Source organism: Cucumis sativus, chromosome 3, assembly GCF_000004075.3.
Source record: "Cucumis sativus cultivar 9930 chromosome 3, Cucumber_9930_V3, whole genome shotgun sequence".
In the NCBI taxonomy this organism is placed as follows: Eukaryota; Viridiplantae; Streptophyta; class Magnoliopsida; order Cucurbitales; family Cucurbitaceae; genus Cucumis; species Cucumis sativus.
In genome coordinates, this window is record NC_026657.2 from 11,547,649 (window position 1) to 11,567,080 (window position 19,432).

The 19,432-nt window shown below is 32.6% G+C and overlaps 3 protein-coding genes across 6 annotated transcripts; all 3 read left to right on the forward strand.

Annotated features, from left to right (window-relative positions):
- The first annotated feature begins 1,166 nt into the window (after positions 1-1,166).
- Positions 1,167-4,361, forward strand: LOC101204558 (signal recognition particle 19 kDa protein). Of its 4 annotated transcripts, none has more exons than XM_011652792.2 (4): positions 1,167-1,461; positions 1,733-1,924; positions 2,603-2,702; positions 3,797-4,361. In XM_011652792.2, exons 2-4 carry the CDS (start codon positions 1,748-1,750, stop codon positions 3,922-3,924), a joined length of 405 nt encoding a protein of 134 aa, XP_011651094.1. In that variant the 5' UTR covers positions 1,167-1,461; positions 1,733-1,747; the 3' UTR covers positions 3,925-4,361. The 4 variants fall into 4 exon arrangements, with proteins under 4 accessions (XP_011651094.1, XP_031737658.1, XP_004147628.1 ...); XM_031881798.1 differs by having other exon boundaries at positions 1,168-1,465; positions 1,719-1,924; XM_004147580.3 differs by having other exon boundaries at positions 1,168-1,465.
- A 3,402-nt stretch (positions 4,362-7,763) lies between these two features.
- Positions 7,764-13,610, forward strand: LOC101213611 (probable sugar phosphate/phosphate translocator At1g48230). The gene is made up of 10 exons (XM_011652793.2): positions 7,764-8,065; positions 8,416-8,710; positions 8,925-9,032; positions 9,334-9,365; positions 9,472-9,522; positions 9,940-10,001; positions 10,091-10,352; positions 10,530-10,795; positions 10,887-10,981; positions 13,051-13,610. The coding sequence occupies exons 2-10, from the start codon at positions 8,627-8,629 to the stop codon at positions 13,216-13,218; spliced, it is 1,128 nt and encodes a 375-aa protein (XP_011651095.1). The 5' UTR covers positions 7,764-8,065; positions 8,416-8,626; the 3' UTR covers positions 13,219-13,610.
- A 2,515-nt stretch (positions 13,611-16,125) lies between these two features.
- On the forward strand, positions 16,126-19,209 carry LOC101204312 (pyruvate dehydrogenase (acetyl-transferring) kinase, mitochondrial). The gene is made up of 6 exons (XM_004147579.3): positions 16,126-16,374; positions 17,414-17,675; positions 17,846-18,026; positions 18,194-18,341; positions 18,415-18,628; positions 18,890-19,209. The coding sequence occupies exons 1-6, from the start codon at positions 16,126-16,128 to the stop codon at positions 18,946-18,948; spliced, it is 1,113 nt and encodes a 370-aa protein (XP_004147627.2). The 3' UTR covers positions 18,949-19,209.
- Positions 19,210-19,432: the final 223 nt, after the last annotated feature.

Sequence of the window (19,432 nt, forward strand, 5' to 3'; positions counted from 1 at the left end):
CTTTATAATAAATTTTATCACCGATAGTCATTGAAATGTTAGAGTGATAGAATACTATCATTGATGGAATTCAAAATTTTGCTATAGTCGGTAAATATTTTAATTTATTATACTATTTTTAAAAATGTCTCTTTTATTACCGTATTTACTTATTATTTTATAATACTATAGTCGTTATAATACATGTGTTTTTAATTTAAAAAGCATGTTTATATACATGATTACACAAAACACAACAAGAAGCTTACATTGGTGTCGTGCATGTTCCATTAAGATTGGCAACAGAAACTCTTTAGAGTCGTTCAAATTTTTTATGTCAAACTTAAGGACCAGGTGCATACATGTTTTTCAAAACTCTAGATCATAGAGTGTTTTTTTTCTAATGTAACACTATAATGATATTCTCTTGTCAATATTTATACAATGTGTTGTAGAAGTAGAAATTAAAATAACTAAATAAAGTACCCTTAACAGTTAGAGGTTGTTTGACTCACTGAATGAAGTTAATGTATGTATGAGTGAGGAAGTTTGTTGTAATCAATAAATGTAAAAAGTAAACTATAAAATTATTGTGTTTGTAACGCAAGGGAATAAAAGTTTTTTGATAAGGAGAAGTAGATAAACATAATAAGATAAAGTCACTCGATAAATGTGCAACTATAAATATAATTTTTTATTATCAACTGAAAAAGTTTGGTAGATAAACGATCGTTGAGAATGTTAGAGACACTTTCATCCAAAGCTCTATATTCAAATCTCAAACTTCAAGTTACAAGATTGAAAGTTTAATAATTTAAAACCTTTATTGCACTTACTATCAAGTTCTAAAATTTAAGTACCATAGTTACTGTAGGAAAAAAACAACATATTTGAAAAAAAAAAAAGGAAAATCACACGGATAGTTATTATTTGGGAAAAATGATAGAGATAAAAGAAAGAAAAATGAAATTAGATAGAGAGAAAAATGGAAAAAGAAAAAGGAAATAAGAAAATAAACGAGAAAAATAAAAATAATTGAGAAATTAAATTGAAGTGAAAATTTTATATTTATTTTAGAACGAGAAACATAAATGTTTCCATGTGGTCAATCAAGGACTTTCTTATCTCGAGACAAAGCCCGTGCCCGATCGACCAGTTGAGCAAGATTGCGAGTTGTGGACTCGAACGCGAGTGCGATCACTGGGCACAGCCACGCCAAGGATTAAAGCCCACTCGAGCAGTGGCATTTTTACAATTTTGGCCTACAAATTTCGATGGCATATTCGTAAATTTTTATTAGAGTTTTGATTTCAATTTTCTTTTCTTTCTTTGGGGGCGTTATAGGAAAAAAAAATCCTTTTCCGTAGAATCAGATCTTGAACTTTAATCAATTTTGGCCTACAAATTTCGATGGCATATTCGTAAATCAGATCTCTGTTTAGCTTCTCGATTCGCATTCTTAATCAGTTGATTCTTAATTTGGTAGGTATGTAACTTGTTTCTTATGAGTTGCTTCAGATTGTTATTCTTTGGTTCTATAGAATTTCGTAGGAGTACATTAATTGACATGCCATATGAGGAATTGATTTCATTTTTTGTCATTTTGATGGCAATGATCAGACAACCGAGTTGTTCTGAGGATTTTTTTACGAAGTTGAAATCCTGTTCAATTAGGCCATTTTTAATTGCTTCAATATAATATGTTTTTTCTTTTTATTTTGTTTTATATTTGATTGAAGGTGCATTGTGATAGGAATTTGGTCGGAATATGGATGGAGAAATTCCCAACATAAAGAGATGGGTAGTGTTGTATCCCATTTATATTAATTCAAAGAAAACAATTGCTGAAGGAAGACGTATAGGTGTTAGCAAAGCTTGTGAGAATCCTACGTGTGCTGAGATTGGAGATTGCTGCAGTCATCTCAAACTTCCCTTTGCCATTGAGGTTTTTCTAGCAATCATCTTTTATTGATAAAGATCTTACTTTCTCATTAGTTTTTGTTCTTCCTGCTCCTTGAAGGTAGCTGCTGCAACCTGCTTTGAGTTTATGTGAACCTGTGAATAATTGATAGAATGATTTAATTGGGTTGTTTTCTTATAACATTAAGAAAATCAATATTCAAACTAAATCCAAAAATCATTTAGGCCATGTTTGGTTCCTTCCGGGACATGATAATTTAAACTATGTTTGGTAGCCGTTTTGTTTGTAGTTTTGTTTTTCTAAATGTAGGCTTGTTTTCTTCGAATTTTCTTATCATGATTTTCACATTTATTAAAGAAACATTTGAATTCTTAGTCAAATCTAAAAACAAAAAATAAGCTTGAGAAAATGACTTTTTTTAGTGTTTGAAACTCAGCTTGATTTTTGAAAACATTGATAGAAGTAGACAGCATAATATGCAAATTCAGTGCTGAAAGTAGAATTGATAAGCTTAATTTTTACAATGTAAAAACCAAATGATTATCTGATGGGGCATTATGAATTCACAACCAATAGCTAGAAAGTTAACAGTTTGATTTGTCTTGCACTTTTCTCTTGTAGCTCTGAAAATCCACATCTTTTCTCCTTTCAATAGAAAAACAAAGCAAAGTTTATTGGTTTATATTTACAGCATTCCTGCAGATTGATAAAGCATATCCTCGTGATTTCATGCAAAGAGGGAGAGTGCGGGTTCAGCTGAAGAAGGAGGATGGAGCTCTCTCCAATCCAGCTATTACTTCCAGTAAGGCTTTTGCTTGTCTCTTGAAAAAGATTTATTTCGGATCTTTCTCATTCCAAAGGAGAAATTTAATTGAAAATCCTTTTTGGATTTCAAACCATAGAATTTAAAATTATTTCTTGAACTTTTTTGGTTTTAAACCGAGAGTAAAATTTCAAGCAGTTGTCATGTGAGAATGTTCAGTGTGTGCAAGCTAACCTAGACACTCAGTTCTCTAGAAAAGATAGTGTATTGCTCCAGAGTATTTTGGTCAATGCATCAAGGTTGTTGAATCTTGCCTTACATAACTGTATGGTTTTTACCTGAAGTGGATTTATAAAGATGAAATTAGTCCATAAAGAAACATTGGGGGCTAGCCAAAAAGGAGAGGCACCCTGAGGGTGAATTCTTCTACCCATGAATAGACAGTAGCGAAAAAGTTGTCTATTCTTCATCAACAAATTCCTAACAAACTATTATATCAAACACATCATACTTGTTAACTAAAGAAAATTATTACTTCTAAATAATTTCTTTCAACAATCATCCCATTTACTAAAAAGGGGATTCTTCCTCCAGTTTGATTGAAACACCCTGAGAATTCTGTTTGAAGTTAATTTCAATCCAAAGTGGTAACAACGCAGGTCTAATTGGAATGAAACAAAATCCCAGTTTCCACCCTTTTTTTTTCTGCCTTGGGCCTTAGATTTTGTGGAACTACCTTTCACAGATCATATCAATTAGTTATAGTGACTATTTGTGGGTGTGGGGATTCTGCTAGTCCTTACTATTGTATCAGTTAAAGTAGTTTGGATAACTGTATTTATCTAATAACAGATGCTACAATTTGTCCAACTTTTTTCTAAAAGAAAGCGCTTTTCTTTTCGTTAAAACCATGGTCCTTCAACTCTAAAAATTGTTTTATAGGTTCTTAAGATATCAAAATGTTATTAAACACTGAATTGAAAATATATAGACTTATTAAACACAAAATTGAAACTTCAAGGATGTGCTTATAATTTAACCTAAGTGTTTCAAAGTTCCCTCCAAGTTCTTATTATCAATAAAGTACCATAATTATTACGATTTTACATATGAGACATCTGGGTCTATTGCAGGAAAACAACTTATGCTTCGTATAGCCGAACTTGTTCCTAGACATCCTGGGAGGACTAAGAAGCAGGAGCCAGCATCCTCATCAACAGCAGGACCTTCAAAAGGCAAGGGTGGAAGAAAGAAGAAATAGTTGCATTGCCATTATGAAATTGTTAGAACCAGATTGTTATCAACGAGGCAGGCGGTTTCGTTTTCAGTTCTTAGTTCTTAATTCTTAAAAGTTGGTGTTCTACCCCGGCTCTCATCCGAAACGAAAACTAACACAATGGTCCGAAAGTTTTTGTGAAACGTCATCGATACTTTTTCTTTAATGGTCGATAAAAAAAGTCAGGAATACAATTTTTAAGTGTTAACAAATATCACATTTGGTGTAGCCTGGGATTGTTTTGAACATTTTTGTAAATTAGTGGATCAAGAAGTGCTTTTACTAAGATAAAATTTCATGTTGGACAAAAGGAAAGTGGATGGGAATTTAGTTGAATGGTCCACTTTTTTTTCTTCAAATCCTAAGATTGGATGTGAAATAACCTTTCTATGAATATGATTCACAGGTCTGGAGATTGATAAGTTTGGAAGTCTCTCAATAATTTTCTGCCATAGCAAAATTTTGAGATTTTTTTGCTCATGATTCTATTAACAAGAATGGTTGAAACTCATTCCAAGCTTCAGAACTTTGGGAATCTTAGGTTTTAAGGAGGTCGAGTTTGTCAACATATTTGTACAATATTAGTTCGTGTTAATCTTGGCAGATAGAGATGTTTATATAACCTGTGTGATCTAAGGGAAATCTCGATTATAAGGGGAGTAGGGCAAGAGCTCTCTCAATTTTCAATGTCACCTCAATTATTGTTATTATTATGTAATGTGAACGAAAAGTTTGGCAAATTGTTATAAATGATAAGACTACTACAAATATTTACAAAAAATAAAACTTTGTAGAAAGAAATAGAGTTTGATGAATTTCACGGGATTTTGTAATTTCAATATTTTGCTATTTTTGAAAATGCTCCGTCGACTCTTTTTTTTAAATTTTAATTTCATTAACTTGTACCTTTGGCCGTAGATAATTGTTGGAGTTTTTACCCTTCAATGTTGGAGAATCATACGTTTGATGGAAAATGCGGGGAAGAGAGAGAAGTATGTTCTTGTCCCGTCCTTGACCTCGCTACGAATATGTTTTATTACTTTTAAAATATGTATGAATGTATGTGTCTACCTATATATAACAATAGCTTTAAAATGATTGTTTTGTTAATTTATTTGACTTTTAAATTTCATTTTATAATTAATTTAACTTAGTCATTTTATTAAATTTACGATAGAGAAAGTGAAAAATTAGCAACAGTAACATACTTTTGGTTTTCGTTTTCAAAAGTAACATATTTTTTTAAATTCGTAAAATTATTTTTCACGGTCAATCTCGAGTGAGGTCGACCACCAAGATTTTCCTAAAATATTAAAATTTTCCAACTTAAAAATTGTTTTGAGTTTTTTGGTGCATCTCATTAGACAATTATAATGTGATCCTACCATTTTTCAAATCTTTCTCAATTTTTTTTTTCTTTTTAAAATAAAATAATTCAATCCTATTCAAAATTTCACCAAAGCTTAACTGTTTTTTTGCTACTTTTGCTCGAGATTGACCAATAAAAAATAGTTTTACTAGTTTTAAAAAATGTGTGACTTTTGAAAACGAAAACCAAAAGCATGTTAGTTATTTCCTCTAAAGAAGTGCTAAAATGTTTTTATTATTAGTTCAAATGCCAAATTTTAATTGTTTTAATTAAAAAAAGGAGAAAAAAAATTCCGCCCACCCCCAATTCTTGAACTCTCCAACCCGACTCTCCAAAAAAATGCCCCCACCCTTGCTTCGTTGCCAACGGGCGTAGTAATTCTTTAAATCCTATAAATACTTTTTGTAGTCTATTAATAAAAGATGTTGATAGTTATTTATTAGTAATAAACTATTATAACCCATCGTTATCGAATGAATCATAACATTTATAGTATATGTAAATATTTTGACTCAATTTTGTTATATTTGAAATAAAATCATGATTAGAAGTATTAAAACAAGTAATTTTAACCACCTACATGGCATATATAGTATTTTGACTCAGTTTTTAGGTTGGTTGAAAACTAAAATAATTACACTTAAACGTTCTTTTGGTAGGTTGTAAGTTACAGACTTACACTTAAGTATTGTTGAATGTGTATGGAGCATTCACGATTAATGAAAAAAGTAAGAAGGTCATTGTCAAAATAGTCGGCGTTGCATTTTGTATAGTAAATAGTTGGTTGGCAATGTAATATAATATCACTTTTATTGATAAACTGCAACTCTTTGTAGATCCAACTTCATTGTATCCCCACGTAATTGAAACATGTTACTGGCATGAGTCTTCCATATCAAGACTATCTTTATAATTTCAAGTATTAAACTTTTCTCTTATGAGAAAATCAATAATAATATAATTCAGGTTTGTTATATAAAATTTGTATAGAATGTGAGAAGTCAACAATAGGATCGAAGAAAGACGAACAAGTATAATCATAATGTGTCCATAAGAGGTTATATGAATTTAGTTGAGGAGATAGTAATTAAGAATACTATAGTATTTTACATATATTATTAAATTTAACTATTGCGTGCTTAAGAATATGCAGGAAAAAGTTTCTTTCAACGAACTAGGTTTGGACGAGCTAATATGTGGAAGAAGAAAAACTCGAACAAAAAAAAATGAAGAATACATCAACAAAGATGTCCAAAAATTAGCCAATCAATAGTAAGATTCTTAATATTACATTTGCATCAATTCACGTATCACATATATATATATATATATTCTTTTTTTCTATATTTATTATTAATCATATTTAACTTCTTTTATAATGTGATTGTGAATAATAATACAAATTCACACCCCAACAAACTTGAGTCAAGCGCAAACATGAATCACCTAATGATACGTTGACTAAAGTTTAGGTACTCTAGAATATGATGGACGAATACATAGTGTGTGGTTTCATTACACCTTGAAAGAAAGATTTTTGATGGGTCGTTTTAAATATGCGAAGGATAGAATAAAGTTGAATAAACTAATGTAATTGCACCAAAATTATCTGACCAACATACAATAGATATTCAATTGAAAATATAACGTAAGTAGATAAGAAATCTCACCAAAATACCTCTTTAAAAAAAATTAAAGAGATACCCAAATTAAATAAAAGTTAAAAAGACTTGGAGATTGTATGTCGAACAATTGCATAATTGTTGGGTGATTTCTACGGATGACCTTCATTTAGAGGTCCAAGTGAAAAATTGCCGTATTAAAAAAAAAGAATGAAAAGTTGTCTCGTGTTTGTGTTAGCACATTACGAATTTACCTATTCACGCCTTAAAACCACTCGCTCATTTGCAACTAAGAACACCACTTGAGGCACGTTTTTTTTATGCTTGATGCTCAAAATATGTACTTAATGTTTTGTGCCCTTTGTTATATACTAGATATTGGAAACCTGATATTCATGTGAAATTTTATATGGAGTTAGTTTTGAAAAATTAGAAATTAGAAAAAACTAGCTCATAACATTTATTTTTTACATATTGCAAATATAAACGACTATCAAATGGTTATAGAGAAATTCACATTTTAAATTTGCCATTTTTGTAATTTGAAAAATATAGTAACATAATTCTATTATCATAGTTTTATTTTTGCTATTTTTTCGACTACCATGAGTTTTAATTAGCTACTTATTTAGTTATACATAATTAGCTACTCTACAAAATTTACTTATATGGAATTTGATTTGAGGTCCATCTTTATTCTCCAAATTAATTCCATTTTTTAAGAAGAAAAAAAAAACTTAGTTCCTTGAAACTCAAAATCACATGTTGATAATATTGAAAAGGTTCATTCTGGTAAAAGAAAAATAGTAATGAAATAAAAACATAAATTGAATAAAATAATAATAAAAAAAAAGTATTGTGTTCTCTCTTCTCTGTTCTGTATCTTCGAAATCCAGAAGCCATTAATGCACTTTTTAGTTTTTACAGCATACGGATCCATCAGTTCTTCACCGACCAGACGCCATTAACGCTCCCTTCCTCACTCTTCTCCATTTTTGCACTGACCCATTTCTCCATTTCCCCCAATTTCCGCTTCTGCATCTTCTTCTCTCTCACCGCCAAGTAGGGTTTACTGCTACTGTTCTTCGTCTTTCTTCCTTCAGATTCCCGCCTACGTCTCGATCCCTCAGTTTTGGTAACTCCCTCTTTTTCCTCCTTTCATACTTCATCGTGTTCTGCTGTGTGGTGCGTCTTCTTGATGTCCCCCCTGTTGGAATTTAATTTCCGTCACTTGTTTTTTCTGCATTCTTTCACATCTACTCGAATTTGGGTTCTGTTTGTTTTTCCCGCTTAGATCACTTTTGCATCACATATGACTTATGGTATGATTCGTTCTTATTGTCGTGATTTTGACAAATCGTGTTGCTTCTTAACTCTCTGTGCCTTTTCTATCGTTAGAATTAGAATGTAATGTATCTGGGGTTTTGCTTGTTGGGAGAGAGAAATCGGGTTGTTCTTTTCTTTAATTATGGGCTTTGTTTTTAGGTGCTGTCCTGCATGGATATACAATACAGTAGGCATTTCACCTGTCGGTTTAACCAATAAACCCTATGGAATAGCCTAGAAGATGAAATCCGACTGCTGAGTTTTGATAGAAGATGCCTCTATCTTCAGATCATAGACAGAGGTGGTAAAGATAGTTTTTGAATCGGAACTCAACTGTTAGATCAGCCAGCGAAAGTTTTTATTCGCCAAAATGATCAACAGACCACTTGTGCTCACTTACCTGTATCTTTTCATCTACATTTTGCTGTCATCTGGAGTTATTTTGTATAACAAGGTATTACGACATCTTTTTTTTTTTTTTCTTTATTGATCATATTTAAAATTTATTCCAGTTTTTCTTATTTTCTTTCTGTTACTGGTACAAGTAGTAATCAATGATTTAACTATTTCATAATCTGAATGCAAGGTATTACCATACTTAGTGCTTGGTTGTTGCTTTCTGGTGCGATTTAAATCTCATTTGGTGCTTATTTCTTCTAATATTGCAGTGGGTGCTCTCCCCAAAATACTTCAATTTTCCTTTGCCTATTACACTTACAATGATTCATATGGGGTTTTCTGGTGCTGTTGCATTCTTCCTTGTTCGAGTTTTCAAGGTATGGCTTTACCTGAAATCATTTTACTGAAATCAAAGTACAGAGATGATTGTTAAACGGGGTGTTAGTAACTGCCACTCTTCCTTAGAGGTAGCATCTTTCTAGCACATTTGGTGAGAAAGTTCTACCTGATTTTCAGTCTGTGACCACTAGTAATTGTTACCAGCCGGCAGCAGTGCTTTAACATAAAGATATTGTTTGTCTTGGATAGCACACTTCATTTGTTTTCCCTCGTTCAGTTGATCTATTCTTTTCTAATTTTGGGTAGCTAGAGTAATTAATCTTGATTCCAAATCTGCAGGTTGTATCTCCAGTCAAAATGACTTTTGAAATGTAAGTTCTCTGAGAAATGAAAAGCTGCCGTATAATTGATTTTTGTAGATTATTTTTGTGTAATTTTATTTTCCTGTTTTTAATGCATGATATCCTTGTTGGACAGATATGCAACGTGTGTCATCCCAATTAGTGCATTTTTTGCGTCAAGTCTTTGGTAAGTAAAGTTGTAAAATTAGTTTCTTGTAATAGTACTTGAAAGTGTTCTCATTTTGGAGGGAGGGATATCATTTCTATGTTTTTTAAATGATGCTTATCTGATACATTGGTTTGATGGATTATAATGTTCTCTTGGTGATGGCTAATAATATTGTGATTTTTTTGTTTATTATTTCTAGCTCAAGCAAACATGTTTGCTTGTATCATGCTTCAGTGTTTTCTTGTGTCTTTCATTAGATAAGTTAGCCTATGATCTAAGGTTTTATGCAGATGTTTCTAACTCGCTGTAATATTTAAATATGCTAAAAACTGTAATGGTTTTTATACTATTTTGTAGCTGTTTGAGGATCAGTGCCTTATGCGTGATGTTCATAATGGCTTGAGTATTACTAACTACTAACTATTGATATTTCAGGTTTGGTAACACTGCCTACTTGCATATATCTGTGGCCTTCATTCAGATGCTTAAGGCTTTAAGTATGTGGTTTAACTTCATATTTTTTCTTACTTCTAGGATGAGTCTCCTTAGAAATGTAAAATAATTAGATGTAAATTTGACATTTCAGTGCCAGTAGCCACATTTTTAATGGCTGTTGTGTGTGGTACCGACAAGTTAAGGTGTGACGTTTTCTTCAACATGGTGCTGGTCAGTGTTGGGGTTGTCGTTTCCTCATATGGAGAGATACATTTTAATGTAGTAGGTACAGTTTACCAGGTCACAGGTATCTTTGCAGAAGCTCTCAGGCTGGTCTTGACGCAGGTCCTTCTGCAAAAGAAGGGCTTGACTCTAAATCCTATCACCAGCTTATATTACATTGCTCCATGCAGGTATAGTGTAGTTTGATGTCTCTTGACTGGAAGTAGTTGTGTCATTGGCAATGGATTCTTAAGATTTCGTTATGATCAAATAGTAACAATCTTTCATTGGAAAATGATTTAACATAAATGCCACAGAAGCTAGAGTGTAAGATTTAGCCGCTCAGATTTTGCTTTTGATGAATGCAGTTTTGTTTTCCTGTTTGTTCCTTGGTACCTGTTGGAGAAGCCAGAGATGCAAGTTACTCAAATTCAGTTCAACTTTTGGATCTTTTTTTCAAATGCATTGTGTGCCTTGGCGTTGAACTTCTCTATTTTCTTAGTAATTGGAAGAACTGGAGCAGTTACTATTCGAGTTGCTGGTGTTCTCAAGGACTGGATTCTAATAGCCCTCTCAACAGTCATATTTCCTGAATCTACTATAACAGGGCTGAATATCATTGGCTATGCAATCGGTAATCCTTGTCAAGTGGAGGGTCTTTTTTTCCTATTATGTTTTACTAGTTTAACGTGATTTTCAATTTACCAATCCTTCTCTCAATGCAGCATTGTGTGGGGTCCTCATGTATAATTACATAAAGGTCAAGGATGTTCGGGCATCTCAATTATCTTCTGACAGCCTTCCAGACAGAATCGTAAAGGTAAGAGTTCAGTTTAATAGAAAGTAGTTCGAGTTCCTTCTCCCCTTGATGCAATGTTTCATAAGTTTTATATGGTACTGAATGTTTCAATCTTTTTATGTGGGAGACAATTAGGTACAAAATAAGTTAGGAGAGATGGGAAAGTAAGACATCAACCAGTGTGAAAAAATTTGATAACACCCCCCTCACAGCTTCTCCATCTCTAAGTATTAGCAAAGATCATTTGATTTTTTTCCATTAGCGATTCGCAAAGTATAGCCACAACAACTAACTCCCACAAGATTCTAGTTTTTCATTTGAAGGGGTATCCACATAAGAGCTGCTCCATACATAGTCACGTATATTCCTATGTTTATAACTCTAGGGCACAAAGGTATAACCTATTAAATGGATCATGTTCAGGAAAGGGTGGTTTTTTATGGCGTGCTGGGGTGTGCTATTATTTAGGATATTTGGGGCGAGAGGAATGATAGAGTGTTTAGGGGTAGAAAGGGGGCATATGTGAGATATGGTTGTTGGCTAGATATCACGTGTCACTTTGGGCTTCGGTTTTGAAGATCTTTCGTAACTATTCTATAGGCAACATTTTACTTGGTCCCCCTTCCTTTAAAAGGGTGGTTTTGTGTGCTGGTTTTTTGTGCCCTTGTATTCTTTTATTCTTTCTCAGTGAAAGTGTTTGTTTTCATTAAAAAAAAAAAGATCATGTTTACGTAAGAATTAAGATGCTATTCTTCTTTTGGGTCCCAAGCACGACCAAATACGTTTAAAGATTATGTCAACGACTTGGTAGTTTAAGAATAGGAAATAACAGATTGCTTTGAGTGTCCCAGTTTGTACTACTTAGTCACACTACAAAGGAAATGGCAGTATAAGGATGGGTTCTTGGAATGAATATCAGGCGTATAATTTCCACCTACAATAAGCGTCCTTCAGAATGATTGAGTGTTGAGAGTTATGGTTGCTTGTATCTTTGATAAGTCTCTTGAGAAAGGTCTTTCTTTCATGTCAACTTCCTTGATCCTTACGTTGGTTGAGAGGCTGAAGATTGCTATCCAACACCAGTAGCTGAAGCAGAATGGTCAAATCTAGGGTTTTTGTAAAAAAATTAGGCGTTTGAATCACCTTTCTAAGTATCTATTTAGGTTCTAACAACTGAGGGGAATGTTCCATATTTCCATACCAATGTCGGTTATTTTTATAAGCTAGGAATAGGAGGAGAGAATTTTGCTAGAAGTTTAAAATCTGTCAGGACTTGGAGAACATTACAATTCTAGGTGCCGGATGAAGTATCAATGCATCATATAAGGCTGGCTGTTATTATTTTCTTGGCATCATAGTTGTCTACATGGATTTAATAATATCTTTTGGAGCTTTAGTTTTTGCTTTAGGCCAGATGTGAAGTATTTTTTAAGGATAAGGAAAAATTTATGAACTGAAATCTTACCTGCTGCTTGATTCAGTTCATGATTTATATGGGAGTGAGATGTATAAAATTGAAATTCCCAAGCATTGTTGGGGAAGTACAAAATTCCAAGTATTTGATGGATTGTGTATCTTTTTAGTTTTGGCTTTTGGGTGAACTTATTTACTTGACTACTCCTCTATGGGAATCCTTGATCATTGTGATTTTTTTGGTTAAATTAATAGAATTTTATTTTATAACCATGAACTTGAGGAACTAGATGCAAACATTGCCTTAATGTAATCTCATATTTCGAACTTGATAGTTGATTTGAGTTATTGTTGGTGGTAGTTTATGAATATTCCCTTGGCTATTTTTTAGAGCGTTATTTTTTTTCCTTTCCCTTTGATGATTTTGGTCAGGAGGTCTATGGATATAACCTGCAAAACAAACTATTAGACCGAAACGATATATGCCAACTTATTCTGAGACCACACAGTCATTGTTAGAATGGTGATGATATTGGTGTAGGTGTGGGAACAAACGCTGATGAGTGCAACTTTACTTGCTTTCTTTTTTCATCTGCCGTGTTACTATCAGCAGTTTGTTTGTTTGCCTTGACCAGTCCTCCAATATTTTCATAACTGGATTTTAATGCCTAGTACAGGACTGGAAGTTAGAGAAGAAGTCGTCGGATATATTCACACCAAATAGCAACGATGGCAATGGCGGAAACGGTTTATCCGATACGAATGTGGATGATGAGGCACCTTTACTTGCATCATCAAGGTTGTCGCACATCGGTCGGATGCAGGTTGGTAACCACAATCAGTAGTGATATATAAATATGAATATGAATCACTAGGAAGGAAGAAAAAGAAAAAAGAAGAGAATAGGAGAAATATTAAATGGAAGTTGTTTTGATATATAAGATGAGATGAGGTGTTTTTTTAAGGTTTAGAAACAGGCTATTATGAATTCATTTGATTTTGTGGCTTGTCTCTCCTACATGGAATATAGATCATTGGGACTAGTGGGCAATTGTTGTTCTTGGCATATAACAATGAGCTCTTGATTTGGATGTAATACTTTAGGACAATTCTTTTAACCAAGTCATGTAATTGTATTCTTTTGATGAGCCAGACCTTTCATTTGGGGCAGTAACTAAATTTTGCAGTCTTTGATCCATTAATACTATATAGTCCCCAAGAAAAAAGTTTCACAATATTACATGGTACCTTTCTCTCTTTTCCTCCTAATAGTGATGTTTTTAGAAAGTAGATGTATTGCTTTGGGTGGTTCAGAATTTGGTCAAGATTTAAGTTTTTGTTTTTTCTGCTTTTTTATTTTTCATTTCGACTTTTTTAAACGGTAAAGGTAGCGAAGGAAAACTCAAAGCAAGATCCATAGACTATTTACAAAATAGAGCAAAATATCGGTCCATTTATTATGAACTACGATTGATCCATTTATTATGAACTACGATTGATTACTATTTGCTCTATCATGATAGATATAGGAAGTCTATAATAGATATATTAAAATAATTTTGATAATCAAATTTAATTTCTAGATAGGGAAAGAAAATGAATGAAATGTCAGAATCATAAATTTCTAAATTTGATTGAAAAACATAGAACTTCCAAACTTTAAATACATATTAAATGAGATTATAGCTTTGATTTTTGAAGTTTTTTTTTTTTGAAAGAAAAACTACAATTTTTTTTATTTGATTAAATCTGTTACATATAAATTACAAACTAATTAGTATGAAATGTACTCATAGACTAATTATGATACAATGATAAAACGTAACTATAAACTTAGAATACTAATTTAAATTTTGGTTACATTTTATAAATACATAGAATTAGATTATACATTTCTTTAACAATTGAACAATCCAATGACAAAATTATTTAGTTGCAAAGGGTAAACGCCACCACCCATGTGATCAATGAAATTTGACAATTTTAGTTTTTTCTTCTTCTTGTAATAATTACTTTATACGTTACTAAGTGATGTTCATAAAACAAACAAAGGAACAACGAAAAAGGAAGAACGTGAAATTAGTGGAATTATTCCTCACCCCATCCCTTCACACTCCAAAACCATTGGTTCTCCGCCGCTCCCACCTAGCCTCTTACTGACTCACACGTGCCATCTCTCTTTCTACAAACATTTTTGCCTTTCAGAATATCCTACCTTCCTATTTAATATATATGTATATTTACTTATAAATCAAACTTTTATATTTTAGTTTCTATAGTTCAACAATTTATCATTTATAATATTTTTAAAAAAATTTATACTAAATATTATATGCAACAATAATAATAAAAAAAAGTGTATATGCACTAAATAGAAGCATTTTTGTTATTCCATGAAGACTATTTTTTAAGTTTAGTTCTTAAAGTTATGGTTAATATTTCATTAGTTTGGTTTGTGTTTTCTTATTCTCATCACTATTTGTTGTTTTTGTTCATTAAGTTAAGTTTTATTTAGGTGAGTATATATGCTTTGTTTTTGACATTTATTTTAGTATCAATTCTTTTTTGTTTATTTATTTAACAATTTAAACCTCTGATAAAAGCAAGTAAAGAAAATTAATTAACTTTACTATGATGTTGAATCAAACCTACAGATTGAAATAGTACTCCGAGTTTAAGATTCAAATTGTAGATCATTAATTAATAATAATATCAAATTTAAATTTAAAGCTAAAAATTAAAAGCTTTGGAATGATTAATATATATACAAAAGAATTTAAAACAAGCAATAATTAAGGAAAAGTTATAGAGCATAAATATTCGATTCTTGTAACATACTGAAAGTATATACACACATGCAAAGAAAATAATCAAAATTATATCGAAATATTATTTTAGTTTATGTATTTTGAGGATCCACCGTCCAATTTTAGTTTTTGTAATTTTAAATAAATATTAAATTTAGTTCCAAAATTAGTTAAATTGTTCTTAAGAAACATTTTCTTGCCTCCCATAGTTTTTACTATAAATTTTGAAAATATATTTGTTGATTATTGTTAATTAATTAATTTGGATAAAATTGAATTTTGAAATACTAAATTTAAGATTTTTTGAAAATAGAAAGAGTAAAATTATACCACTAAAATTGGAAAAAGAATGGTTGAATAAATAACATTAATATGAAACCGTAAATTTAAGCTTTTGGATCGATCGATGATTGATCGACCATTAGAAAGTGATATGAAACCGTAAATTTAAACTTTTGGATCGATCCTCCTCGATTTCGATCAACCATTAAAAAATGATATCATAACTTTTATTTGTTGGATCTTCGACAAAATTTAAGAGAAAGTAAAGGGATTTATTTTGTCCTTAAGGAAAAGAAAAACAACAATTTCTATTTTATGTCCGAGAAGATGAAGAAGTAGTCCGAAAGAGAAGCACCAATCACAGCCCCATATCCAATTCATCTTTCCACCTGTTTCAGTTTTCACATCCCATTACTACGATCTGCTTCAAAATTACAACCCTAAACAATTCTCTCTTTGGAGAAGAAGAAGAACAACAAATTCAAATGTCTCGTTAATACCTCTATACAAGGCAGTTTTTCCAAAACAAGCAAAAAAACACCGGACTAACTTTTCGTCTTCTTCCTTCATCTCTGGCTTTGTTTTTGCAGTTTTTGGCTTGCATGCCGTTTCTTTCATCCATTTCCTTCGTGGGTTTTTCCTTTTGGGCTCCCTCTTTGAGCCATGGCGGCTAAAAAGCTCTGTGAAACCTTCTCCAAGACCCTGATCGACGAGGTTCAGAAATGGGGTTGTATGAAACAGACTGGGGTTAGTTTGAGATACATGATGGAGTTTGGTTCCAAGCCCACTCCTAAAAATTTGCTCATTTCTGCTCAGTTTCTTCATAAGGAGCTTCCAATTCGGATTGCTAGAAGAGCAATTGAACTTGAGAATCTGCCTTATGGCCTCTCTATGAAACCTGCTGTTTTGAAGGTCCCTTTTCTGTACTTTTCTGCTTTGCAGTTTGTTGAATTGGTTGCTGTCGGTTGTGCCTGAAAAATTAATGAGGATTTTCTGACTTAGAAATTAGGAATTTGGTAATTGATGTAATGATTTTGTTTCTGTTTCACTTGCTTTTTTATCATTATTTCTTGTGAATTTTCTTCAAAAGACTCTATTTGTGTTTGTTTGTTTGAACTTTCCAATTTAGGATGTACATATTTTTTAGCGTTCATGTTTAATTTAATCGTACAGTGAGTCAGTGAGAGGAATTGGCTCAATTTTGTACAATTATTTTATCCCCCATTCTTTGTTGTTGTTGAAGATTCCTTTTCGCCTTTTTATTCAAACATCCTAAGTGCTTTTGCCGGTTAACTGTTTCCTGCTACTGCTTATTTTTTTAATTGTTTTTTAAGAGTTCGAACCTTTTTTGTATTTCATATAAAGTCTACATTTGGGGCATGTTTTTTTCTAGAAAAGTACTTGCATGATTATTGAAATGTTTAAATGTTTAGAGGTTGTTTGGGAACTGTCATCAAAACATTTTTTTCCATTTAAGAATAAAATTTCTGGGGAACTGTTTATGGTAATTGTTTTAAAAGTTGTTTTGAGTTTTTTCTGTTTCAGAAAAATGAACTTATTGTTCATCTCAAGAGTCAGTATCATGTTTTTGTGAATAATGATTTCAACGTATGCAAGAATGTGATCACCTAGTCAGCATCTAGTATCCTACGAATCTTTTTACACCCAGTAAGGTCAAGCGGGTTGTTTTGTGAGATTAGTCAAGGTGCTGATAAATTAGCTTGGACACTCATAGATCTAAAAAATAACGTACACAATACGATGAACTTGTACAAGTTCTTTAACCACACAATCTTTGAAAAAAAAAAACTATTTTTGAACCGGTTTTCCAATCAGCAGTCCATTTGTTTCTTATTAGAGTTTCATGGTGTATGAAAAGGCAGAGTTCTGTATATTATATTTTTTAGCACAACCTTTTACTGGTTTTACTTCTCCATAAATGTTTTGTTAGGTTCGTGACTGGTATGTGGATTCTTTTCGTGACCTTCGGTCCTTTCCCGAGATAAAGAGTTCGGATGACGAAAAAGAGTTTACACAAATGATAAAGGCAATTAAGGTGAGACACAACAACGTGGTTCCAACGATGGCTTTAGGTGTTAAACAGCTGAAGAAAGGCCTAGGTCTGAATAATGTTGGGTCTCTAGATCTCCATGAGATTCATCAGTTTTTGGATCGCTTCTACATGTCAAGAATTGGGATTCGCATGCTCATTGGTTGGTTAAATTTCAATTTCCCTCAAGTCCCATCTTTCCTGTCTTCCCCTTTCCTTTCTCTATTTGTTTATAAAGTTTCTTTGATGGATGGGGAAAAATCTAAATCATGACATTTTTTTGCAATTTCTAGATGCTTAACATGTGGTTTGTGGAATTTGATTGTTACTCAGGGCAGCATGTGGAATTACACAATCCCAATCCTCCTCCTGACTGTGTAGGATATATACACACAAAAATGTCCCCTGTGAACGTTGCGCAGAGCGCCAGTGAGGATGCTCGTGCAATCTGTTTACGTGAGTATGGTAGTGCTCCTGATATCAAAATCTATGGAGATCCGAGTTTCACATTTCCGTAAGTTCTTCATTTTGACTTTGCTCACATGCTGTTTGCATTAAAGTTTCACTTCACTAGACTCTCAATCTCTCTGTTCTGAGTGTTTTTATCGATGTTTATGCCACTTTTCGCCCGTGTGACATGAATATTGATTTAAATCTTTCATCTGTTGTTTACTTTTTCAGTTACGTTCCAACACACTTGCATCTTATGGTCTTTGAGTTGGTTAAGAACTCATTACGTGCTGTGCAAGAGAGTTTCATGGATTCTGATAAAGTTCCACCTCCAGTTAGAATCATAGTTGCTGATGGAATTGAGGATGTCACTATTAAGGTATTGTTGTTATGCATCACCAAAGTTAATTCAATGGAGTTTCAATATAACTGTTTATATGACTGACTTGTAGGTATCGGATGAGGGTGGTGGCATACCCCGAAGCGGCCTTCCCAGAATTTTCACTTACCTCTACACCACTGCAAAAGAACCTCTGGAGGAACATCCAGATCTGGGAACAACGGATTTGGTGACAATGGCTGGATATGGTTATGGTCTTCCAATAAGTCGTCTGTACGCTCGTTATTTTGGTGGAGATCTGCAAGTGATCTCCATGGAAGGATATGGTAAATAGATTCTTGCTGTTTTAGTTTTCGTCGTTGATTTCAGTATTTTCAAGCACATAGTACCATAATACTGTTTCGTCGACACGACTCACCTATTTCATTGCTTCCAAACATTTCTCGGAACAAATAAAACTTAAAATTCCTTCATCATTGAGCTGAAATTCTTAATCCTAGTGAGTTTTGAGACATTAATTTCTAACTGCCATCTCTCCACAGTCGTTTTCAGGATGGTTATAACCGTTGTTATTGAACTGTAAACAGGAACAGATGCATATCTTCACCTGTCTCGTCTGGGGGATTCACAAGAGCCTCTCCCATGAGGAAAAAGGAAAGAATCACATTCCTTTGAAGATTTGGTATTGAAATTCATCCAATTGTAATAACTTGGAATTTAGTAACCTTATTCCCTTTCCATTGTATATTCTGCCTTTTGCTTTATGCAAAAAGAGCATTTTCTCACTGTGATTTGCTATTCCTTTGGGCTACTTTCAGGTATTTCTTTAAAAGCTTTTTCGTTTTCCTTTCCCCTCTGATGATAAATAGCTTTTCCACTTCACCCCAAGAAGTGAAATGCTTTTATATCGAACACATGAGTTCGAACTTTCGACCTTTAACAAGTGAATACGTGCTCACTTTTGACAAGGTAGAAAGAAAGTTTTACATTACCAAATTTGTCATTTAACTATAGCTTAAGAAATAAGGTTGGAGTTGATGCATGTGTCGAAACACAAACCGAATTACCTAATCTTATGACCCTTAGATTCGATCTATTTTATGAGTTTTGTCTTAATTATAAAATTAGAA